Raw genomic sequence first — 25,866 nt, forward strand, 5'->3', positions numbered from 1 at the left:
CTTTAGATTCAACAACCCCATAAGGGAGGGAAACATGCATTAAATTAAATGTAGGCAAAAGAATTGTTCACGAGTTAATGGACTACATATCTTTTGGACAGAAATGCTCACGGCTATGTATGCACATCCATCTTGGCTGAAGACTTCTACTACTCTACTACTACTTCCGTTTCAAAATGATAAGAAAGCGACAATAAGATTTGCTTTGCTACATTTACAATAAATCTTAAAACTATTCTTCTTCATTCAACTCTACCCTAAATTATATATGACAGAAACGTCAGTCACCACCACTACCACTGACTACTCTTGATGAGAAACATAATATTGAGCCTTTTTTCGAATAGAGGTGGAGATTTAGTTTCTAAAAAAAAGTTGGGTCCAATGTTAGTACTTGCAACAAGAACTTTCTCATGAGCAAAAAATGTGACACAATGTTGCACTTTTTGACTGCAGCATAGATAATTTAAGCAAGTGAAGTGAAGTGGTTTCATGTAATTACCATAGACATTCTTCTCACAATCATCATCATCATCATCACCATTCCCAATAATAAATTAGGAGAGCAATTTAAAAATCTGTGAAAAATTAAACTTATAGCGCAAAGTTCGCATGTAATCAGGTGCATTATGCTACTCTCTTTTGAACACGTAATTTGCCAGCAATTTGAAACAAGTTTAATTGCAAAATAAACAGATAATCCTAATCCGCACGATTTTGATAAGACGAGGAGAACCATAAAAAAGTCTGAGAACGCATGGCTAGACGAAATTGTCACACTCTTTTAAACTACACCTTTTCTCATATATTTGATTCTTCGCCGCAATGCGAAATGATTATTATTCTTACATATTACAAATTATTCTGACCTCTAACCTACTACAACTAGTTTTGTATGAAGTGGTTCATACCATGTTGCAGGTTATTGCTTTGTTGTTGTTCGCAAAGATACCGACATATCTAATTGGCCTATCTGACTGAATTGTATTTTTCGTAACGAGTTATTACAAAAGGATGTTTACATAAATGAAAACTATGCAATGGTATTGGGATTGGAAATATTTATTGGAAATCTAGTTTGCAAGCGGAAAATTTCAACCATAATCAACTTGGACAGTTTAGTAATTTGTAGTTGTGCTATCTTAAGTAAACGTAGAGATAAGTAAATGAAGAGTTATTAGCCTCACTCTACACCACTCCATCCACACAGATAAAAAAATCAGGACATTTTAAATTTCAATACTGGTGATGCTGGTTTTAAATATTGAATCTATAATTGTCCCGTTTTTATAACAAACTCGTCGTCGTGATGCATCAATCACTATCAACTGCAACAAGCTAGAGTATGCATATGATATACCTTCTTCGTCAAATCAAGTTGCGTTGGCCGGTTGTAAATAAACATTACAAAGTCATCCACCCAGCAAAACGTGTTAAAAAGTAAGTTCCATGACACTGTTCAGGGGAGCATGACCATGACGGAGATTTTATTCTTCAACTAAAACCACCACCACCGCCAGCGCAGTATTATCATACAATGGTCAACAATAAAGATCAAAATCAACCCTGTCCCTGCCCATCCTCACCAGTGCAATATCTCTCTTGTTCGCATCCTACCTCATCCCATGGAAGGTTACATAGTACTCCATCAAATCCTCGATTCCAATGCAGACACAATTGGATATAGAAAAGTATGCAGGAGCCAAATGCACCAGGGCCAGAATTGCACGGGCGAATCTTTCCATTTAATCTCTCTCTTCTCTTAATTTATCAAGTTCAACAACATTTGCCATCTGAGTGAAACAAATTTGCACTGGTTTGCAAAAATCCAGGGCGTACTCTTCTTTACTTTGGTTGTGGCGATGATATATATCTGCAGTAAATGCACATAATTGCTGGCACAAACCCTAGTGCATTGAATTGTGTTGCATTTTCTATCAGAAATCTCCATCAAGAGCTTCCCTTCACTTTAGCATAATTTACAAATGCAATCACTGCAACTTTCTATCCTCTCCTCCTCTCAAAGGAAACGGAATGCATTTATTCTGATTCAGAGAATTATTCATAGTACCTGCATGACGGTATAATAAAAGGTTGAAATGAATAATGGCTGGCAATCGCTGTTGCATTGCATTGCATTTCCAATTTTGTCATTCAGAAATGGGAAGCCATTTAATTATTCTGATGGGGTTTTTCCCCTGTCACAAAAGTCTCGACTTTGATTGATATTACATAACACTTGACTTTTCGAGTCATTTGCAAATACTCGTAAAAATTATTTCACATCCAATTCAAGGTGATGTCTTTTCTAAGAAGTGCTTGTTTGTGTTCAAGTAATTTTTCGTGGCACGTTTTTTTCAATATCATAAAAATTCCAACGACGTGCTGACATTCAACCGCAAATAAAAATGATAGCAAGTTCCACTCCACTAACAATCCTGCCAATACCACAAATAAGACGTACTAGAAATGAATGACAACGGACGGCTGACCTAATTTTTACATGAATAACTTTAAACTAAAAATAAAGCACTTCTTATACGTACCTCATTCTTCAGTGCCACTAACTAACGAAGCTCAAGAAACCCATTCATTTACATATCTCCGATTATTAATTAATTTTAAAAAGAAAGAAATCTGACAAACTCTATATTCCAAGAAACTTTAACAAAAATTGAAATCATAATCAAATTGTGCACATCGATTCTCCCACAAAACCAAATCTCTCTCTCTCGATCAACCGATTTAGAATCTATGCACATTTTTACACAGTTCGTTGGACCTCCAATCTATGTCAAAAAGTAGGACAAAAAAGAATACAAGAATGTTGAGTGAGAGACCTACTAATAAATAAATAGCCTGAGAAATAAATAATGCAGCCATCTATAAATTCTGCTTTTCATATTTGAATTATGATTGCAACTTGTATACGTAAAAGATATGAGGATTAAGTACTTGGTAGTAGCACACTTCCAAATCTGACGCCTCTAAATCAAAAATCTTGCTGCTTATGCCTTGCCCAACTCGAATATATTTGGCTATCATGATGAGAAGAGAGTGGATGGATACAGGACAGGCAGTAAAGTGAACATTTCATTAAATGGGATTATGTTAACCGATTTTTATATATTTTTTCAACGACATCTTCAAAGAATGACGAAAATGTGTGCTATAAATGAATGACTGAAAAGCGCTGTTGTACCAGAATGAATGTCTAAATCTGTATTCTTTCTTTTCTTACAACAATTATTATCTAAAGGACCATGCTCGACTGTTGTAAGAGTCGACAGGAAGTCGTTAGGCACAGAAAACAAAATCCATTTCTTCATCTTCATCTTCATCTTGAAGAAGTTCATCTTCATACGCGGATCTGATGGCTGATATAGCTTCAGGAGAGGGGGCAGATGATGCCATGACCATGGCCTTAAATTGTTCTACATTAAAAATAATTATTTTTGTTAGCCATGTTTTAAGACTGAAGAATTTTGAATGCTTACCTGCAACGGAAGCTACTGTCGAAGAGGAGACAGAACTACCGGCACCATTTGACGACGACGCAGGTGCAGCATCAGTCGAAACGGCAGATTTCTTAGGAAATGGACAATCCCTGATTAAATAAAAATAATAATTAAGGGAACAATCAAATCTCTATAATGACAATTTAATTATTAATTACTGGGCAACATGTCCCTTCGTCTTGCAGTTGTAGCAATTTCGCTTTTCTGTAATTAAAGAACCAGTTTGGGGTTATAAGAAAAGAAATAATTTTTAATAAATCCGACTTACCAATACCGCCCCGAAGTCGTCCACCTCCACTTCCTCGTCCACGCCCACCTCGTCCACCTCCACTTCCTCGTCCACGCCCACCTCGTCCACCTCCACTTCCTCGTCCACGCCCACCTCGTCCACCTCCACTTCCTCGTCCACCCCGTCCTCTTCTACCACCCCCACTTCCTCTTCCATTATCCCATCCAACCGAATTGACGGTCAAAGTGTATCCTTGGCCAGGGAGAAGAGGAATGGGAAGTTGAAATCCACTCATTCTGAAATTTATTTTTATACTTAAACTTTGCTAACCTAGCTTTAAAGTTTAATTAAGTAGATGGATAATTACTTACCTTAACCAGAAACGGCGACGAACAAAAAGACAACGAAAAATAAGAATCCCAAGTACGCCGCTCTGCGACGAGATGAATTGCTGAAATGCGAATAATAAAATTTATTTTATTAATCTATCCCATATAATTAATTATAAATTATTTTTAATTACCAAACTTCCGTAAAATGGCGAAGAGTCAACGTGGATGAGACTGATTGGCCAAAGAAGAAACGGCAAACGGAAATAAAAGTTGAAGTCGTCAACCTAGAAAATAAAAATAAAGGAAATATTACTTAATTTATCTCATTTAATATTTATTTTAATGTCAATTAATAAAATCTTACGGATTTATTTATTATTGTAGATATCTGTGAGAGTTTGCTTGCAGCTGAGTCGAGCGAGAGCGAGCGAATGACGTATTGACAAACAGGAGAGTACGTATTTCCCTTCCCTCGCTCGACTCAATACGTCATTCGCTCGCTCTCGCTCGACTCAGCTGCAAGCAAACTCTCACAGATATCTACAATAATAAATAAATCCGTAAGATTTTATTAATTGACATTAAAATAAATATTAAATGAGATAAATTAAGTAATATTTCCTTTATTTTTATTTTCTAGGTTGAAGACTTCAACTTTTATTTCCGTTTGCCGTTTCTTCTTTGGCCAATCAGTCTCATCCACGTTGACTCTTCGCCATTTTACGGAAGTTTGGTAATTAAAAATAATTTATAATTAATTATATGGGATAGATTAATAAAATAAATTTTATTATTCGCATTTCAGCAATTCATCTCGTCGCAGAGCGGCGTACTTGGGATTCTTATTGGCTTGTTCGTCGCCATTTCCGATTAACGTGAGTAATTATCTATTTATTTAATTATATAATAAAGCTAGGTTAGCAAATCAAAATTTAAAAAAAAATTTGGTGTTTATTCACAGGAGAACTTACCTACAGGTGTTATCCGGCGTCGAATTCTTTAGTTAGATTATTTTTAATTTACGTTTTATTTTAGGTTAGTATTTTATGTTATTTATTTAGTTAGTTAGTTATTAGTTATTATTAGTTAGTTATTAATATTATTTAAGTAAATATTATTCAGTAATTTAATAAAAAATAAAACTGCTTTGTGCGGTTTTCTATACAAACAACTGCTGTGTGCGGTTTTTCATAAAATTAACTGCTTTGTGCGATTCAAAGACTTTGTGTCTACAAAATGTCTCTTGGTAAAAGACAAGATGAAACTCTTCGTTATCATACTTGGAATGCCGGAGGGCACTTAAATCAAGAAAATTTGGAAGAAATGAATGATTACTGGGATGGAAGCAATCTTGTTTTTGTGCAAGAAACACATTTGCCACCTTCAGAAGAATCAGCCCTGGCTGATTATGCTAAAAACTTTGGGTGGAAAGTAAAGTTTAATTCCGCAGTTCCATATGATGGTATTAATGGAGGATGGAGAGATGGTGTTTGTGTTTTCTACAAAAACATAAAAATCAGGCAAATTGTGCTCCCTCGATGCAAATTCGATGGTCTCCAACCAGATCCACAACGACTCATGCTAATTGAAGCAATGAGTGATTTGAGTACAAATCCAATATTCTTTTTCAACATGTATTTTCCTGCTTGCAGAAATGACGCAATCAGGGTGCGAGAGCAAGAACGATGGTTGAAGATAATCGATCATTTCTGCGACGAGTATAAAAATGAACTTGTAGTATGGATCGGTGACTTTAATTGTGAACGATTAAAATCATGGAATGATAAGCCCAACAGAAAATCATATGTTTTTGATTCTCTTGAAGTAATTCTTGAGAAATATGGGTTTCTTGATGTGACAGACCATTTGTGGGAAGAAAATGTCTTCACTCGACATGCTCCACATTTCTCGAATAAAGTTAATCATATAGTTTCGATGCTGGATCATGTGCTGATCTCCAGAGGTATGCAAGTGTATCACCAAACTTGTATTCCTCTCTATAATGGTCCTCTAGATCTAAGCGACCACGTTAATATTCAATGTAGCAACAAGGTTGCTACTGCACAATTCCCTGCTGTTCCAGTCGTCGGGAAGATGGTGTGTGACCCACCCGTAATCCCTCGAAATCACCGTCGTGAGTTTTCATGTATCTGCGGATACATTTCTATAGATAGAAGCAACTATGGTAGACATTTGAAAACATGTACAGGGACAACATATACCACCGTTTGTGAACTTTGCAACCTCGATTGTGGAAATAGGGGTCAATTAGTACGACATAAAACAGCGTGTACAGGGGGAGAACTGAAATGCACAATTGGATGTGAGAAAATTTTTCGGTTACAGTCAGAGCTTGAGTGGCATGAGAAATTCTGTAATGGGATTGAAGGAACTGTCTGTCCAAACTGTGCTAAGGATTTTGAGAACAAGACATCTCTAAGGAACCATTTGAGGCATACCTGCAATGGTCCTAAAAATCTTACATGTCCCACATGTAAGAAAGAATTTAAATATTCATCGAAGCTTGAAGAACACTATGCCCGAAATCCCAGTTGTCGAAATGGGTCTCTGGAGCGTTAATCGCCTCACAAATTTCGAAACGAGAAATACAACTAATTACAGTTTAGGGAATGAAGATTGGCGTTGATTATTTGTCATCATTTTGATACTTGTTAGATCTCACTATATTGTAAAAGGTTTCATGAAGCTATATATATATCGAGTATGTTTCATTATTGTAATTGTAACAATTATTAGCCTTGCAAAGTTTTCACACTAATGCAAAAAAAACAGTGGCAACTGGCGATATAAGAGTTCGATTACATAACAAATAAAAATGTGCACGAGGTTGTGAAATTGCTCGCTTGCTGTAAATACATAATCTTTGCAAAAACGATGGTTAAAAAATGTCCCTTCGCTCTGTGTCGTCTGTAACAAAAAAGACTTGTCTCATCGTCAGTGGGAAAATTCCAGTTTCTTTTTAACACAATGTATATAATGTGTGCTCAATCCATCTGTGATATTTACCATTTAAACGATTACTAAATCATGGTTATAAGTTGTTTTTCTGGAATGATTGTCTTTGGTACATTTATTTTTACTTGGTTTAATCAAATATGAAGACGCATCGTCATTTATTATTTTGACATAAATGACGTAAGTGCAGTAGTCCGAAGGTATTCTTGACAAAGAAACATCTTTACATAAGTAAGCTGCTAGGTAGAGTGGTGAGCTATGAATACAATCATTCGGAGAACGATGCAATCAGAATGCCTATGCAGCTCGGCAAATATTTGTCAAAAAACAAAAAGAAGAGAGAGCAACCTCATGATCATTTCCCCAGAAAAGTCGCGTACCCATGTGGTAAACTCGAATGCATATTTATTTGCATGCTTCTCTCTATTGTTGTACTGGCGAAATTGACCCTGTAGAAATTGTAAACTATTTCCATCTTATCGATCTGACCTGGCTGGCTGCTGGTGGCGGTTTCGCTTCCAAGAGATAATTACGATGAACTACGTATATTGCGAAATCATCATAAACAAGGGTAACCAAATTCACCTCCCAATCCAAGTTACATACATATGTTACCAAATCATCTTATGTACTCGGGTTAAAAATTTATGCGAATTGCACACGCGTTGTTGTTGTTACAGTGCAAAAAAAACAGTGTACAGACCCTGATGAAAAGTGGGATAAGTGAGACGTGGCTGCCGGTTCGACCTCCTCTCGACAAACCAAATGACAAAGATGACGGCAAAACCATTAATTATCTATCCATCATTAATGTCTATCCTACGGTTGAATAATGATGTTGGATGTGGAGGAGGAGAAGAAGTATTCTTGTCAAGTTTAAATCTGAGTCCAATACTCTTTTAAGGGAAATGCATCATTGAAAAGAGAAATGGTTGCATTTATTCTCTTCATCAGTCTTCAATACGAATGTGAGTGGAAATGTGTGCCAAATAAATCGAGTCCGCATATAATAACGCAACAAAAGACGAAACTAAACTATCGGCCAACCCATAGTTTTTCTTCCAAGAATATCAACAACGAACTTATTAAACAATCACTTTTCGAGTTAACTAATTGCAAGTGGAACATAAATAAAGAATTCTATTCAGTTTGTACCAAGTTCTAATAATAATTAAATTGATGCCAACGGAAATGAAACCTTCAATGAACGGCCACTTTTTTTCAGGTTAAAAAAGTTACGTTGTAAATAAGTAGGAACGACTTTCTCCAATCTGTAAATAATTGAAATATCTAGGTCTCACTCAGGTATCAAGTCCAATGAACCATTAAATGTCAGTGTGGGCTGCTATTTATTCAAAAAAGCTTGACAGAACTTCCGAGCATTATTATTACTTTTTCTACGGGGGCGAAACGTACTTTGGGGAAAAGGAAAGTTTAAAGTTTCCAACTTTCGTTCAGAAACAGTGTCTGGAAATATCCTTAGGCAAATGTGCCGCCGCTAATAATGGAATGCCATGCAAAATTCATTACAGTCAACAGAAACTATATATATCTCGACTGTCACAAGCAGAAGTCGCGTATTATATGTATGTGTATATAAGATTACAGACAATGAAGCCACTTTTAGTATTTATACGACTTGTTCATTTTAAAACAATAAAATATTGAGCAAATATATAAAACCGAGTAATAGATCACAGATGTATAAATATTCATTCTGTAAAGCTTTGTATGAGCAAATATATAATAGTAAGCACGTCTATGTATATATGCATAATCCGTCCTGGTTGATGAGAACGGAGGAACAAGTAGGTGGTGACAGCGGCTTTATAATAATTATTTGCACAACGACTTGCTGAAAATAGATTTTGCAAAGTCTTCACTTCTCAAACACGAATTAACTTTTATGGTCGCAAATCCCTCGTCTATATTTTATGATGAGTATGTAATACATGGAAGAGAGTGCAAATGTTTGCTTGCTATTTTGTTCGTCTTATTAAGCATTTCTTTTGAACTCGGCAACGAAACAGGTAAGCAAATGTAGAATACATGGCGATATTATTATTACGAATCTCCTACGACCAAATAGAGGTTTTTCTTACCAAAATCGCATAGCTAATGTAATTCGGTTTTCAAAAAACAGTAGTCGAAACAGAAACCATTTCAGCCGCAAAAGTTATCTTATCCGAGAGTCATGGATTGGTTCGAAACAGAAAGATCAAAAGAGGAAAAAACCTTGCAATCTTTATTCGAAAATAAAGTGCCCATTGATGAAAGTAAAAACAAGATTGCATGTTTAGGCATCATGTTTGTTGGAAAACATGGCTTGCAGTACCAATCAATTAACTACGCAATCCAAACTTTTAAGCTACAAATATCATAAGTACTTATACTAACGAACAAATCAGCAACTCAGCAGATGGAATGGATGAGAAAGTTGAGAAACTGGAAACTCAAAATAAACTTCAATTATAAACCAAGAAACCGTTTATTACTGTCAGCTCCTATTTTGCATACTCTTCATCTTGTTAGTAGTTCTGAGAGGAAAAAAATCAATAACTTGCACGGAATGATTCCCTAAATGGAACCATGACCGGTGAAATTATGTCCCTTCATTTCCAAGTAATAAAAATATTTTAAACATGACGAATGACGAAAGAACCTTACAACATGATTTTTGTACACGTTGCTGAAATGTGCATGCATACATCCCGATTTATTTCGCTTGCAGCCAACTAAGCACTTTATACGAGTCAAAAATCACAATGTGAACGATCATCAAATCTCAGCAGTAGGTTAATCACATATTGTTCTTTGTTGAAATCAGTTCATTGCATTGCACACCGTTTAACATATTATTTGCGGTGGCGATGTGATAACATCATCGTCAATCGTGGTGGCAGACACTGCATCATTATAAAAAAGTGCAAGCAAAGAATGCATGTTTCAAAAAAGAATGTATTTAATGACTCATTTCATTTCATCTTCGTGCCCAATTCATAGCAGCAGATCTTGTCAAGCGAGAGAAAACATGGTCGAAATACAAGGCTTGAATTCTTGGATGGAATGGAGTACCCCTTCTTTTGGTAGCTTTGCATATGTAAACAGTGGAACAACAAACTATCCATTTAAAGGACGCAATAAGACATTAGAAGAACACGATTTCTACTCCGCAGTAAGTAAGTGGTGGTTGTTTGTTGTACTACAGCTAAACTTATTCAGAACGATACAAACAACTTAATGGAATTTTAGAACAAATATTTGAATTGATAATTGTCCAATAAATCAACAACACCACAATACTACTACTACCACCACAACCGAAATCAAATGCCAATATTAATACCGTCGGAGGACAATGAAATGATTTATCTGTATAGAAAGAAGAGAGACGAGAACGGTGTCTGGCAGGATACCTCTTGGGACATTTGAATTACTTAATATGCAGAATGGTGCAACCAACCAATTTATTTTTTAATTAATTGTCCGATGCCCAGAATATGAAGGAAGGAAAGAAAGTAGATGATGATGATGATTCGAGTGTGTTAGTTGTTATATAACCTTTTTTATGTCATGAACAATGAGATTACGGAATGGAAGGGTTGGAACAATCGATCTTTTTCCGAGAAGATGAAGAGTGCATATGTACATACATATTTTCGCACTTTACATAACTCAGTAATTTGCCTCTAGGAGAATATTCACTCGAGTCGAAAAAGATCAAAAATAAGCTCAATTTGCATTTGTGTAAAGTAACACAAATTTTAATATTTTGTTTAGATTTTCTAGTTACGTAAATTATGCATTACGCAATTATCTAAATTATTTGAAAGTTATTTTCTAATAACAAAGAATTATTATGTGTACTTAAACCCAGAAGAAAATGAAGATGAGACTTTTATGACCCAAAATTCTTGCGAAACATTGTTGTCTGTCTTCATTCAGCTTTTATTTCCTGTAATTCATCTCAAGCCTAATTTAACACGACACGTTTAAATCCGCATTAGAAGAACAGCACACAGATACATTTTAAAATCGAGTTTAATTCAATTTAACCCATTGTCTACGGTGATTATTACCAACGACTCAAAAATTCAAGTAAAGTGTTTTTAAAAGCCGCACCTTTTCTTTAAAAGACATACTTCCTTCGTTTTTTGCCTTGTTACTCTGTGTTAATTCTCTGTTTCTATCACTTATCCAACACAACTTTCACTTCTTTTATACGCACCAAACCAACGCCACCCGTCAAATTGTTGTATTTCAAAAAATGTGTGTAATCATTAGATAACATGAAATGTTGCAATTTGCCATGATGAAGCCGTCATAGAGGAAGATTCATTAGTCAGACATATAGTGCAATTGTCAGCTGTGCTATTTATCTGTTTGCCTTGGGTGCATATCCTCAATTATTATTATTGCAATCCAAACAAGAAGAAGGAATAACACAGCAACTTTGTACGTATGTACAAGTTTAAGAAGAAAAGAGGAAGATGGTAATTGGAAATTTGAATGCTTTTGGTCCTTTTATTATGTCGTTGTATCGTTCTATGTATAAAAATCATGCAACGCTCAAAAACTTTGCAAATTGCAAGTGACAGAAAAGAGCGAGCGAGAGCAAGAGGACTGATGCTAATGGGGTAGTAAAAGTTTTTGACAGAAACCTATTAACAGCGTGTGGTGGTAAAGCAATGCCAATCGATAAAGCTGTAAGTACAATTTAAGCGAGAAAAAAACGAAATGGGAATACTGACCTTTCACGACTTGCGACTGGTCACCGACGGTGAAGCTGACGCTCACACTGGGATTGATATGAAAGTAGACGACAAACTGACCAATGGCGTTGGGAAAAAATTGTGGATAAGAGCCCAGATCGGTGGATGCCGCGGCCAGGACGAAATTCGGGTTTACCACCCCACCACTTGAAGAGGAGCATGGGGGTTGCGTTGGAAGAGGGAGGAGTCCATTGTCGAAAAGTTGTAGCAATCCTGGTCCATGGTTTGTCGGCCCCATCAGAGACATAGGGGACGATGACCTTGAATGACCTGCAGTTGAGTATCCGCTCGTACTTTGTGTATTTGGCGTGTTAGTGTTGGTAGGATATGATGGTAGAACTACAGGGGGGAAGTTTGGGTCGAGAGGGAGAGGAATTATCGCGGTGGGTAGTGGTGCAGAAGATGGTGAGCCAAGTCCACCACAAACAGAGCCTGTAACAAACAACATAATTACATTAAATACATCGTAACGAAGCGTTTTCCAAGTGATAAAATATAGGTATATATTGATTTAGGGTTTAGCTAACCTAAGATATCCAAGGGAGGAAGTGCACCAGCCAATCCAGGAGAACCATTGCATAAAGCATTGCCCCACGGGGTAGTCTCTTGTTCTGCAAAGTAGCCGAATTGCATTGGCACAGCTGCCGGTCCTTGTTGGAGCAGGTTCAAATTTGAAGTCTGACTTTGGTTTTGATTATGTTGTTGGTGCTGTTGCTGGTGATGATGGTGGTGTTGATACTGCGGAGGAGGAGGAAATTTGTGTTGTTGTTGCTGTTGTTGCTTTCCTCCAAGTTTTATTAGAGGATTTTGAAGAAGACTTTGGTTATGTAAATGGCTATGATTTGTGGGAGGCATTTGAAGTCCACTAGTACTGACCGAATTTGAAAAGGGGGGTCCTAACGGTGTCGGATTTAACAGATGGCTGTTAAGATTCTGATTAAGTTGTTGCTGGAGATTTAGAGGTAGTCGGAAATTAGAAAAATTTCCAGCTTGGAATTGTAAATGTGGTTGAGTTTGACTTAAAAGGTTGGAAAGATTGCTTGCAGCAGCGGCAGCTTGAACATGAGATAGTGCAAATTGGAAAGTGGTTTGAAGTTGGGGGTTATGATGGAGATGGTGATGATGTGCCGGACAGTGGTGTTGATGATTGTTGTTGTTGTTATTATTATTCCTCCCATGATTCCTGTCCCGATAATTAGAGTGTGACATTGACAATGTTGAAGGGGGTGTAGGCCTTGAGGAGGACATAACTAAGGTTCTTCCAGTGAGTAGACTGGTAGGGGTGGATGTAGAGGTAGATGTTGCAGGTACTGTAACTGTGGTAGAAGTTGATGATTGTGCATTCGTAGTAGCGGGAGGAGGGGTTTCAGATGCAACAACTTCATTTTCTGTTTTGTCATCTTCAACCACGACGACGATGACGGGTGTTGTTTCGGTCGCACTACTGGATTTTCCCCCTGCTAAAATAGAACAGAATTAATTGGTGTGGGTTACTTGAATAGAAATATGTCAATATTTACAAAGCATTAAAGCAGCAATAATACCATCAGGTTTACCATTTTCCTCTCCTGTTGCCGGCAGTGGCGGTGGTGCAGGTGGCGTTATGACGCTGTCTCCAGAAGATGCATCGCCATCGCCTATTTCAAATGAGACGGTAACTTCAACTTCTACATTGTCGATGTTGATATCTCCTTGTTGAAATTCCTGGTCATGATCAGCATCCCTAATTTTCCCATCCTCGTCACAGGCAACACTTTCGTCTTGGAGCTTCTCTTCTTCGAAAATACACTCTTCCAATGCAGATTCTGAATCATCTTCCTTAAGAGTCTCACTACTTTCGGTACAATCACTGGACGTGGATGATGTGTCTTTATCGTCCACATTTTCTATTATGACTATGACGGGAGAAATCACTGCATTTGTGTTATCTTGTGCTACTTCCAGCCCATCCAGACTATTATCACATAATTCACACAAGTTTACTTCTTCTTTCTCATCAGCATGCACGTCATCTTTCTCCTTGTCATCATCAACTACATCGATATTGGTGTTGGCAGTTGATTGACTTGACGAATTAATTATAGATTCACTCGACTCTTCTACCTCCTCCTCCTTGGGTTCAGTCGTTTCTACTATTTCTTCTTCGTCAGATAGTGCAGGCAACTCTTCTATCACGATGGTCGGTATCACAACTTTCACTTCTGATTGTTGATGATTTAAGTCCGAACAACTCAGCCCCACGGAGGAGGGTAAGTTTTCCAAAATTGTTTCTGAAGAATTCTCGTCATCTTCTGAGGTAGTAGGGGTAGGAGTAGGAGTAATTTGATGATGGGATCCGTTTTCTGTGATTTCTGGTTCCAGGATGGGAGAAACATTTCCCGAATTGGGTTCTGGACTAGATGATGGACTATTGAAACTAATACCATTGTCGTTCGAACAGCAGTTCACCTTTCCTTTTGAGACAACTACAGCACCGAGATGATCTACAACGCCATTGTCTTTATCACGACTCGAGTCCATATTATTATTATTATGATTAATCTGTTGACTATTCTGATCGCTAAGTCTTGGCAATGGGGGTCTTAACTCGATCGCGGTCACATCACCGAGACAAACTTCCGCATGCAATATCCGCACCATTTCTTCGTGATCCGTCGTACCGAAGCTGGTGATGCTTTGATTTTGACTTTGTCGCTGTCCGATATCCGACGCTGCACTCACTTGAACCTAACGATATCACGATAAATATTTACATTTACGATGTTAACACCACTTATCAGAATCAGGCATCAAAAACTAGAACGTGTCAGAGTGCAGGTTCGCAAATTTGATGAATGAGGATGATTTACATGATAACGTATCACTCCTCTGAATTCAATCTAATGGTAAATTGAAGATAACAATGATATCCTATTATTTTTGACTTATCCATCACTCACAAGCAACGATTGAGCCATCAGCAGAAGAGGAGCTCAACTTTACTATGTTCGAAAAAGAAGAACAACTTTGATTTTCAGAGTTTCGAGCTTGCTGCTGCTAGCTGCACCGATTTCTTGATGACTTGAGTAGTTAAAAGTTAACTAATGACCAGTTTAGATAAATGTCCTGTATCCTAAAAAATACAAATTCAGCAACAAATTAATCATGCATAAAAAGTTCCAGATTGTAACCCCAGAATTCACACCAGACTTCAAACAAAATATCTCCCGAAATGCAAAACCTCCCTTACCTCACTGAACAGTATTCCTTAATTTGTCCCTCTCCTAATTCCAACTAATTACTTACAAAAATCCAAAAGGTAAAAAAGTTGCATTACTAAATAAATATTTTTTTCAATAATTTAAAAAATCTCTGCTTGCTCGACTCGCGCCCGCCCACGGATTTATTTTTTATGGACAATTTCAGACAAAACCATACCCTCAAAATTCTCTCAATTTCTCCCAAACAAGTTATAAAATTAAATCCAAAAACACTTATAAAATCATTACCAAACCATTCCCCACAAATTTTCCCAATGCATATAAACAAACTCCCCCTCACAAAAAAAATGCATGGAGCAAAAAAAAAACATTTTCCAGACGTAGTAACAAGAAAATTCCATACCTTAATTTTATCTCCTCCTCCTCCTGCCTGTCTCCTTTTGTTCAGTATTTCAGTAGTGAAAGCTGCACTTTTTTTCTGGTGGCTGTATGCAGCAGAGATCTGGATTAGCGCAGCTGTTGATAAATAGAAAGAGGTCAGAATTACTCCGTTTCCCGTTCTTCTCTTTCTTCTTTCTCCAGCAGGACACACGACGAGGACGACGGCGACGAGCACATTACTTTCTCCACGCTCAAGTTGAACTGAGCCAAAGAGAGAGAGAAAGTTAGCGTTAACACGGAGTCCTAGAGCTGACGTACATTACATGATGCTGCTGCTGGAGAAAGTTAGTGTGCACCAACTAACCAACTAACGAGAGATAGAGATAGAGAGTGCAGTTTGGGTAACCAGCATTTCTCGCCAACTGACACTTTTCTCCACATCCACATACACACACACACCTAAGGATCTGCCTACCTACTACCTACTTGGTTTAACAGGCTGAATAAACTGAATACCCACCATCATTCCAGCTGCTCATCCTTCAACATAAGCAAGTCCCACCAACCAACCACCACCCACTCATTCAGAGACCAAAACTTGTACTTTCTCCTCCTCGGCTCAACAGTTCTCGTCTAAATCCAAGCTATCCATCCACCCACCCACCCACTACTACTACGATATGGTTGGTGAAGTTATTAGTCAGTCTCATCGGGGTACAGGACAGGGTCGGGACTTATCTGCTTTCATCTTACCGGCAAAACTAATATGTATACCGGGCCAGGTGAAATATTTAGTTTTTGTTTGATGATGATAATGAAGGTGGTGCGACGCAGCGGTTAATTGCATTATTTAGATGTTGCTTTTAATAATAAGGTGGCTTGTCTGCTGGGGAGAAAGTTCTGAGAAATGTGAGATTGTTAAGAAATGTATGAAAGTATTATGCAAAAGTTTTCGTAACGTTTGGAATCTATGACACGTAGGGGAAGTTCATATTTTGTAATATTTTGTCTTTGATGTTTTCTGATTTTTGATTTGAGTGAGATGTTTTAAATTTTAAAGCAGATTCATGAGATTCATAACATTTTGATGGAATATTATACTTCGTTTTGGTGTGGTTGTGACGCTGGGTGAAAGTTTGATCATCGATTGAAAACAAGTCTGTCGTTGGATCATGTATTATAAAATTGTGGCAAGAAGGGTGAAGAGGACAAGAAACGCTACAAGTGGAAAAATAGAGAAGAGAAGAGGCTGGAGAAAGACGACGGTGAGAAAAGAGACGACGGAATAAAACTAACTTGACGCCCCCGGATTTTGCCCCATTGCTAAATTTAGTGGTGCAGTAGTAGGAGCAGCAATATGCAGAGAGAAAGCAGAGAGCGAGAGAAAGTTGATGCGGCTGCTAAACGAAAAGGACGCTAAAGTGAAGGAAGGGGTGCTTGTTATTAGCGGGTTGGTCGTGTTGCAGGAAAAAAAGAGCGGATTGATGACGTCGTAGAAGAACAGAGGCGAAGAAATGTACAACAACGTCATCGACAAGGCCAAAAGACCAGTCGTGGATTTTGCAAGATTTTGCTCTCAGCACCACCTTTCATGCGGATTGGGTTGCTTTCTCTCTAGGCTACTTTCTCCCAGTTGGTGGAAGGTGTCTCGGGTCGTAATTTGTACATTTATTTGTGTTTGACGATGAGAAATTATGCCATGTAAATTGGATTTTTTTAAATTCAAATTTTATTGAGATACGGACAAGAAATTTTATTGGCATAAAGCGAGAAATACAGAAAAGAAAAATGTAGCAATATTTTCCCAAATATTTTTTATAATGCTTGATTCTTGTCTGTGGTTATCAATGCATGTATACATAATCTTCCAATATTTCTAACCCGGTAACATTAGGAAGACTTACGTACATGATATGCTTGCTATCGATTCTGGAATTACTTATATGATACGGGACTTATCGCTACGATAATAATTTTCACCTTTCACCTTGGAAGAGTATATATACTTTTCTCCGTAATGCCGGCCTGTGTAGGTGTCAACATAATCAGTATCGGGTTTTTGTGATCACCCGCATCATCATCGTCGTCGTCTGACTGGAACTTTTTCAGAACACCGTGATGATTATGCAATACAGATAGTCTAGAAATAGGTTTTTTGATATAAATCAAAGTGTGGTTAGTATTGGTACATACAAGTGCAGTTCTCCTTCACATTGACATATGCATCATATAACGAAAGGGTAATGATTAACCGGCTCTCAAATCAATACCCATTGTGTAGATAATGGAATTTTTTCAAAGGCTGCATAAGTACGTAGGCGACACAATATGATTCACATTTACGGGGAAAGTTACGTCATGGAATATTTATTTTAAGCGCAGTTCCGAATTCCGTCGTGTCGATCTCTTAAATTTTCTTCCTTTTAATGTTTCATGGAGATTTCGGATGCATGACAGTGCAAGTGTAACAATGATGAGAGGATGTACACTCATAAATTAGTGCAAAAGCATTTCCCAACCAACCCATGTTGTTTATAAATAAGCGATTTATTGAGTTTAAAAACGTACACGAGTAGCATGTAATTAGAATCTACACGTGGAATCACAGATCTGTCAGTTTTCGTCGTACTCATATATAAGCAAATATAGTACGCACTTCATCTCTCGAGCATTAAATTTAAAAACCATCATTACTTATCAAAAAGTTACACGATAATCCCAATAAGAAATATTAACTCATTCTTTCATAATGGATTAAATTCATTATCTTTACCATTCTTGTCGTCAGTTCTTTTTCATCTTTTTTTTCTAACACTTACATATTATTATTAAAAGTATTGTATACAGCGAGGATAAAAATGAAGCAAATTCACAACACACTCATTTTCCTTCTTCTTATGTAGCAGCATAGATCAATCAGTCAGTTGGAAACTTACGGCTAAGTAGATATAGTTAGTTAATGTTACTTACTTGCTACATAATCATTTTATCAAATACTCGACTGATGGTTGTTATTCAAGAATACGAGGACATTGCAAAAAACAGTGAGGAGTGGAATTTTACATTCAATTTATAATCCTTCAGTCATAATAATATTTTTAGAATGTTAATCAAAAAAATTCCATGGTCTATGTAAATACAGGTAATTCTCACATTGAATTGTAAATATAAGAGGGTTCACAGTCAACAGTCGTCGAAATTAAAATTATTAGTTAGAAATTGATAATGATTCAAGCTCAGGCTGATTATTTTTTATAGTTAAATTGTCTAAACCTTTTACATGCAAGTTTTACAGTGATCATAACCTTATGTACTTTTACCTTAATGTCCTATGTTTAGTTATAGCAAAAACCAACAGTTAGTTATCTTTGTTCATTAGGAGTCAAGCGCTTGTCCATCACACAAGGCGTCATTACATAGTATATTATTGTTGCTATTAAATTAAACAATTGTCATTTTGATCGCATGCATTTTTAAGCAAATAAGTTTATGTCAGATGACTCAATAATAATAATAACTAATTAAAAATTAGGAGATGTGGTATCAAATAAAAATTTATGACACGAAATATTGGCTTATTTTACGATATCCTTTTTTCTGCGACAAGCTAAAAGATTGTTTCGTAATAATATATAAGTGATTTGACTTTTTACGACATAATAATAATAATAGCAGTCTATGAATGAAACTCAAACTCAAAGGTGAATGTAGTGCAACAACACATTACACACTCAGGATATTTTTGCATGCGATAATACATAATAATAGAAAATTATTAACTACTACCGATACGTTTTTTTGACTTATTGACAACAATAACATTTTCACAATAATGATGATTGTAACAGTAAAAACCGAGTTAAAACAGTGGAATCATCATTAAGAGTTATTATTATTATTATTACAAACGAATTTAAAATGACTAGAATATTCGTAGAAAAAAAGACTGTTGAATGTTTGCATGCATAACGCTTTGCATGGTTTCTAATATTTATATACAAGTATAAATTAAATAGTAACAAACAACGGCAAAAAATTATTCATTCAGTATCCCAGAGTGCAGCGAAAATCTATCAACAATACAAATAATTGTCAAATCGTCAAGTAGAATAGTTTAAAATCACACGTCTTGAATAAAATCCTGTGTTAAGTAACCAAAAAATTATGTAATTAATTACTCGATTCCCAACTTAAAAATCCTTCCGGCAGTTTAAAAGTAGTTAATAATATTAATTATATATATTGTCAGCATCAATGTCGATTATTTTGATCGAAAGCAGTAGCAATCATGGAGGAGGATGACACAGTTTTCAAACAATTTTGACATTAGGAGTCATTGCATTCTTTTTTTCTTCGATTCGGAAGACCAAAGAGATGATGATGAGATGATGGTCTTCCAACAATTAATTAATGCTGCATTGAATGATGATGGGTTTGTAGTTATAAAAGATTTAAGGTCGAATTATGATGGGTTGTTTGGAGGGGGGTTGTTGGGTCCTCCTTTGAGTTGGGAAAGCGTCTGCTCGGTGGCGTTTGCTCTGAGGATTGTATTTTCGTACTCGAGCTGGCTGATGCGCTCCTGTAAAAATCATACCAGAAATTTTTAAGTAATTTTGTTCTCTGTACGTGTCTTTTTATAAATAAAATTATATTGTTGCTGCTTAATCGTACCATGAGTTCGGCAATTTTCTCTTTGAGCACTTCCACCTCCTCGCGGACTGCAAACATCAAGTGGCTTTTCACCAAGTCCTGAAATTCATAGAAAAATAATAATCAATTTAACAATGAATTCAGCAACAACATTAAAATATTTTTAACAATGGGACAATTAAAATATTTATGCGGGCAAAACATCCATTTCCTGCCACTTTTACAGATTTTTACAGACTCCCAACTTAACTATAAATGGTACTCAAATTCAGTGTAATATTCAGGAATTATATGCAATATTCTAAGAATCGAGGACATGTACAACGGCATATGTGAAATTCATTCCAGACACGTATTTTCATCTCACGAAATGATTCTAAACTTTAAATGGCCCGATTGTCAGTGTTCAAAGTAATTAAATGCTTCTAGAACATCTCAGACCAACATTAATGAATGAGGAAGACTGTCTTTTCCAGCATACTTCAAACAAGACAAAAGAAAATACTGATTTCCGTGATCAAAGAGCTACAATACTCATTACTATGCGTAGCAAACCGCCTCTTCAACAACTGTGTAAACGAAACTTACATATTCATCTGGAACAAAGAGGTAGCACACATCATTCAAATCTTTTCTGTGTACTTCGTACAAAGCTGAGGATGAAATTCGTCTTCTTCTATTATTTTGTACCGGAGGAACGGAATCAGGGATTTTATCCCCACCGTCAAGAACAGGCGATGCTATTATATTCATCTCCCCACAATTACTAATAATATTTGCACTGTGGCTGAATTGTACTGCTGCACAGCTCATGTTGCTCAAGTGTATCATGTAGAAAAACTGGAGATGTATGTAATTTTTTGTACTGAATAAAATGAACCACGCTTGGCTCGGAAAAAGCAAAAATGATGATAAATTGGAACAGTAGACAGGAACAGGGTAGGTAGTTTTAGAAAATGCGAAGGTTATCTTCGTGTCGCGTCTCGCCTCTCAAAAATCTTGACGCTCTACACTACTTGGTTCTTCGGATAAGTCGAAATACAAGTGGGTGTTGGATATACAAGATATTTACTGGCTGGTTGCGTAAAAGTGTATGTACTGCCACCCGAAAATGATGTGGTGGTGCGAATAATTTGTGCAAGTGGTCCACTGAGCTGCGGAAAGAGAACTGAGCTCGAGAAAGAGAGTTACCTGCTATTTCTATCTCTTTTCTGCCCCCTGTGCAGTGATAAGATACCCCATCATACATGCATAACAGTTATAACCACCAGTCACCACCAGCAGGGTTAGTAATTATGCTCTACTTATCTTGCCAATAATAACGACGACCGAGCTGCACTTTCATATCTTTTCAATACATAACATGATATATTTTATTATATATTTGTCAGTTATTTGCGTCTGATGGGTGAGAATTGAAGGCTTGAAACTTAGCACCTAAACCTAATTCCAGACAGAGAGGCACATGCATAATACAGAGATAGCTGCTCAATATATGAATATCAAGGTTCAGGATTGTGCTAAAATCCATTCATGCAGTAGTTATTAGAGTATACAAAAGGGTAAAATGATCACTGTACAGATTTGCTTTACCACCATCACAAATGTGGCTTTGATCTGGATACCAATAATAAGACTGGTGGTGAATGCATGATTAGTTCTCGTGAGGATTTGCGTATCGGCCAAAAACCAAAAATAAAAAAATGGATGTTTGCTGCGTCCATCGTACCATGTGAGAGTTAGATAAAGGGGAGTCATTTAGAATACAGGGTCCATGTTTTGATTATGTATGTGAACATGTAAGAAACTTACACCATCCACTTAAGTATAACTTGTAAGTACTGCTTATCTGGCCATTTTATTCACCAACTCTTGACGAGTTTAATTGCAATCATATTATTCAACAACTTCTTTAAGCAAAATAGGCAAATAATTAGCTATCCAGCAGCTCAACCACCCAGTAGTTAGGCTGGATGCGAGTTGAACAATAAATTCACTATATGACATCGTGCACACAAAGTGCCAACAGATTTGCATGCGAAGTTGTAAAACTAAACAATGATGAAACAATAATTATTAAAGCCTACACATGTGTAATAATAACAAGCTATAGGATTCGCAATGTGGCTGCTGAAACTTCCTTCTCCAACTTCTTATCCATCCATTCACTTCTTGTTGAATAAAGTGATGTTATAAAAATCTCGAACAATAAGTACGTGACAAAAACAGTCAACACCAAGTGAAGGCATGTTGTAAGGAATTTGCGAGAGACAAATGCAAAAACATCACTCTGCACAATAATTGTGTGATATCAAACATTCACTCTCTATCCAGAGAGAGCTATTATATTTGCATTTGAATAGATGTCATGAATTACATTACCTTCCAAACCAGACCAGTGCACAATTGATACGAATCTGTTAAGCCAACCAAAATCCCAATAGGTGCCTAATCCTATTGTCCTTTGTCAATTTTAAAGTATAACCAGTTCAAATATAATTAAGATAAGCTAAATTTAGGCACACAATTGTCATTTCAATCAACTTGACACTCCACTTGATCATGTCATCGTGAAACGAATGACGACAATCGCATATCTATCATGCGACACACGTCGTTAAAATCTGGTTTTATATAACCTGCTAATTAAATAACAAAACTGTTCAATTATCCAATTACTAAATGAAATAGAGTATAAAATTTTATGAAAATGTCAACAGATCACAAGAGCTAAAAATACCTGCAACGTAAAATCCACCCTGTTAAATCTGTCAGCCTAATCAAAATTCATTTATGCAATGCCACAAAAATCATTAATCCATGGCAGATGCAGATGGTAAAAAAAATCATTATCACTTCCCCGAATTCCACTACAATTCCCCTGAATTTATCGATAAAAGCTAATGACTTCCACAAAAGAAGGAATGAAATTAACCAAACTATTTATAGTGCAAAGAGCACGTCAACAGGTAAGTAATTCATGATTTTTAAGTGCACGCTGCTTCAAATCATAATGGCACACAAGTGGCAACTCACAAGAGACGAAAACAAATTGCAAAATTAAGCAATCAATTCATCTGCAGCATACCCATCTCACCACTTTATGAGGAGAACACACACAGAGAGCACATAGAGGTTTGACCCTGACCGTCAGAATTGCACAAGGACATAGACACCATGCTAATGCTACCGCTGTACCATTAAAGTCAAGAGACTTGACTGATCTCTGGTTTACCGTGATGATGATACCAGTGTAATGCAGTATATCGAAATTAACTTTCATTTGTTTGCAATCCATAAGCCAGATAATAATAGAATTTCGCTAATGTGTGTAACGGCTTTAACGTTCGCATCAAATCATCATCCGGATCATGAGTGATGGGTGTTTGCTTGCATATTATTTCCCCTCGAGTGAAACTACTGCAGTAGTTTCTCTTTTATCCCCTCTCGGCGACAGAGACTCACCTAAGCAATTAATTCGACCTACTCCTTGCCGTACTTACATTACTGGGTTTTATGGATCGGTTGATGATATCAAGTCAAGCGGTGCAAAACTCAGGGACAAAATAGATGACATTTGGTAGTCCATTAGCAGAAATGAATATTGCAATATGCAGCTGGCTGGCTGGCTCGTGCATTGCGTTTCAGTTGTAATGTAACTAACTAGAAGTCGAGATATTTGCAAATGGTTGAGTAAACTATGTACGACACCATCGATTCCCTATCACGAAAAACGACCATAAAATATCCCAGCTTAACTCTTGATAAATAATCATGGTAAACATAACAAACGAGTTGTTTGGCTCACTGCAATAAAATTTGGGCATTCAATTGCTTTCACTACTGAAGATTTCCACACAATTTGCTAACAACTCTGCAACATATATTGCAGGTTCTCCCTGAAAAGCAATATAGGATTGGGTAATCTAACCGTACACCGTATGACATTTTACTACACGAACTTGGATCGTGAACAAGATCGATATATAAGTATATACAAGACATTAACAGATAGAGAGAGAATCGGTAAACATCTAGACATTTGAATATCATTTGTGCGCTACTACATAAGTCCGCAAGATGAAAAGGTCAAGAACACTCCATCCAATCTCAACCTCAATTGGATGAACCAAGCCAAGAATTTTTTATTCAAGAACACACCGAATTATTGGTTCCTGCTTTCACAATCCATCCATAGATTCCATTGATTTACTAAATTATGTAACTAAAAAATGCAGACGACTCGTCCAGACTAAAAAAATATATTACCCATTTAATTAGAAAGTAATATGATGTTTATTTCTTTTCCGCACCGTGAGAAAGCTGATGACGTCACAAACTTCATGAGAAATGACTAATAATTCCAAAGAAATGCACCACCAAACTCATTTAAACTCCTGACCTATTCATTTATGTTTTGACCATTAAATTTAACGGTTTTATTAGGTACAAATAATAAAACCTTCCTCAACTACCACATTCATTCACCACCCACTATTTTGCATCAGTAATTTGAAACTTTATCAAGTGTTCCTCTACGTCGTTGTAAAATTTTCCCATGCACATTCCTGACATCCGATCTTAAATACTACGAAGTAAAAGAAAAGTCACAATCCTAACGTACTAGTCACCCCAGTTCCAGTTGCAAATATTTATTATTAAATGCATTGATTAGGTGAGAATAAAACTAAAACGAAATTTCACAATGCATGACATCATTCTCATTCCTCTTGGAGTGTAAAAATATAAATAAACATGTAACGCGATACTTTCGCAGGAAACCAAACCACGATTCGGTGGCTGTCCACATTGCATAAACTCCACATTAGATAAACTCGTTAACCACAAACGTTTTTACCAACTGAAAAGCTCATCGTTGTTTGGCATTCTGTATCATCTGACGGAGGGGGAGGATGAATCATCGTGAAATGCATGGCAAAACTAAAGAAATTGTAAACCGCTTCATCGATCTCATGATGATGATGACATTCTTATGCATAAGCGGAATGCTTAGCTCGTTGACATTTCACAGTTAATAAACTTGACATTCACAACTGCTGCTGAAGGTGGAATATTTTAGGCAATCAAATCTGTCGAAAAGTCAAACTAGAAATATCTGCCATCAACTGTTTCACTCACTTCAGAACAAAAGCAAGATAAGTGAAACCACTTGATCCGCTAAATGCTTATGAAACTATGGAATGTCTACTTAGGATTAGTTAACGATAATAAATTCGTACTCTACTACTAATTAACCTTGCATTGTATACACAACTTATGACATTCATCGGCCATTTAGTATTTCATAAATTAGCATGAAAAACTATCCCTACCAATCTATTTCAATTACAGAAATACTACGAGTAACAATGCGCCTATGTCAATAAGGATGCCCCACCCCCACTATTGTAATTTATAACCATAGTAGTGAAGCAGGAAGGAACTATTTAATGGAGATGATGATAGCTTGGCCAAGTGTAATTATCTATATTGGCAATTTCCGTTGTACATGCAGTCGTAGACAAATTACTACTCGTTTATATTCACACACGATTAAAAGATGAAACAGTAAACTGCATCTGCAACGGAAAGCTGCTATACATACATTCACAACATTGCACTTGAGGGTAATAAACAGTGGTACAGAGAGGTTGGACAATTACGAGTGGAAGACCTTCATTTATATTGCAGGTCTGATCGCTTACAATTACCATCAAACTTTTCTTGACCAATTATTCACTCAGACACCTGCATCATCATCAAAATGATTGTTTATTTTTTATTTACCACCAAAATACGCGTGTTCCG

General features: G+C 36.6%; 3 protein-coding genes across 10 annotated transcripts in view; all 3 read right to left on the bottom strand.

Annotated features, from left to right (window-relative positions):
- The window catches only part of LOC110843623 (fibronectin type-III domain-containing protein 3A), a 66,528-nt gene extending 50,678 nt beyond the window's left edge, over window positions 1-15,850 (bottom strand). Inside the window, exons 1-5 of one of the 4 annotated variants that reach the window (XM_035848196.1) lie at window positions 15,431-15,850; window positions 14,767-14,939; window positions 13,372-14,554; window positions 12,355-13,287; window positions 11,807-12,259 (exon numbers count right to left, since the gene is read on the bottom strand). In XM_035848196.1, coding sequence (XP_035704089.1) covers window positions 11,807-12,259; window positions 12,355-13,287; window positions 13,372-14,554; window positions 14,767-14,784 — 2,587 coding nt within the window. In that variant the 5' untranslated portion in view covers window positions 14,785-14,939; window positions 15,431-15,850. Of the gene's footprint in view, window positions 1-11,806; window positions 12,260-12,354; window positions 13,288-13,371; window positions 14,555-14,766; window positions 14,940-15,056; window positions 15,192-15,430 lie in introns of those variants that run through there. The other 3 variants (XM_022089607.2, XM_022089606.2, XM_035848197.1) reach the window with 3 other exon arrangements.
- Window positions 3,200-8,649, bottom strand: LOC118434492 (U3 small nucleolar RNA-associated protein 25-like). 2 transcript variants are annotated; one of them, XM_035848198.1, is made up of 6 exons: window positions 4,444-4,555; window positions 4,271-4,363; window positions 3,787-4,198; window positions 3,677-3,722; window positions 3,498-3,607; window positions 3,200-3,434 (listed from the first exon to the last, which is right to left on the bottom strand). In XM_035848198.1, exons 3-6 carry the CDS (start codon window positions 4,040-4,042, stop codon window positions 3,298-3,300), a joined length of 549 nt encoding a protein of 182 aa, XP_035704091.1. In that variant the 5' UTR covers window positions 4,043-4,198; window positions 4,271-4,363; window positions 4,444-4,555; the 3' UTR covers window positions 3,200-3,297. The 2 variants fall into 2 exon arrangements, with proteins under 2 accessions (XP_035704091.1, XP_035704092.1); XM_035848199.1 differs by lacking the exons at window positions 4,271-4,363; window positions 4,444-4,555 and adding an exon at window positions 5,051-8,649 and having other exon boundaries at window positions 3,787-4,043.
- Window positions 15,851-17,936: 2,086 nt separating the features above from the next.
- LOC110845202 (TSC22 domain family protein 1) overlaps window positions 17,937-25,866 on the bottom strand; it is a 42,209-nt gene continuing 34,279 nt past the window's right edge. For all 4 annotated transcript variants that reach the window (XM_022091571.2, XM_035848408.1, XM_022091570.2 and 1 more), the window contains exons 13-14: window positions 20,080-20,157; window positions 17,937-19,987 (exon numbers count right to left, since the gene is read on the bottom strand). In XM_022091571.2, coding sequence (XP_021947263.1) covers window positions 19,871-19,987; window positions 20,080-20,157 — 195 coding nt within the window. In that variant the 3' untranslated portion in view covers window positions 17,937-19,870. The remainder of the gene's footprint in view (window positions 19,988-20,079; window positions 20,158-25,866) is intronic.

The sequence above is a fragment of the Folsomia candida genome, unplaced genomic scaffold (genome assembly GCF_002217175.1).
Source record: "Folsomia candida strain VU population unplaced genomic scaffold, ASM221717v1 Fcan01_Sc002, whole genome shotgun sequence".
NCBI classification, from domain to species: domain Eukaryota; kingdom Metazoa; phylum Arthropoda; class Collembola; order Entomobryomorpha; family Isotomidae; genus Folsomia; species Folsomia candida.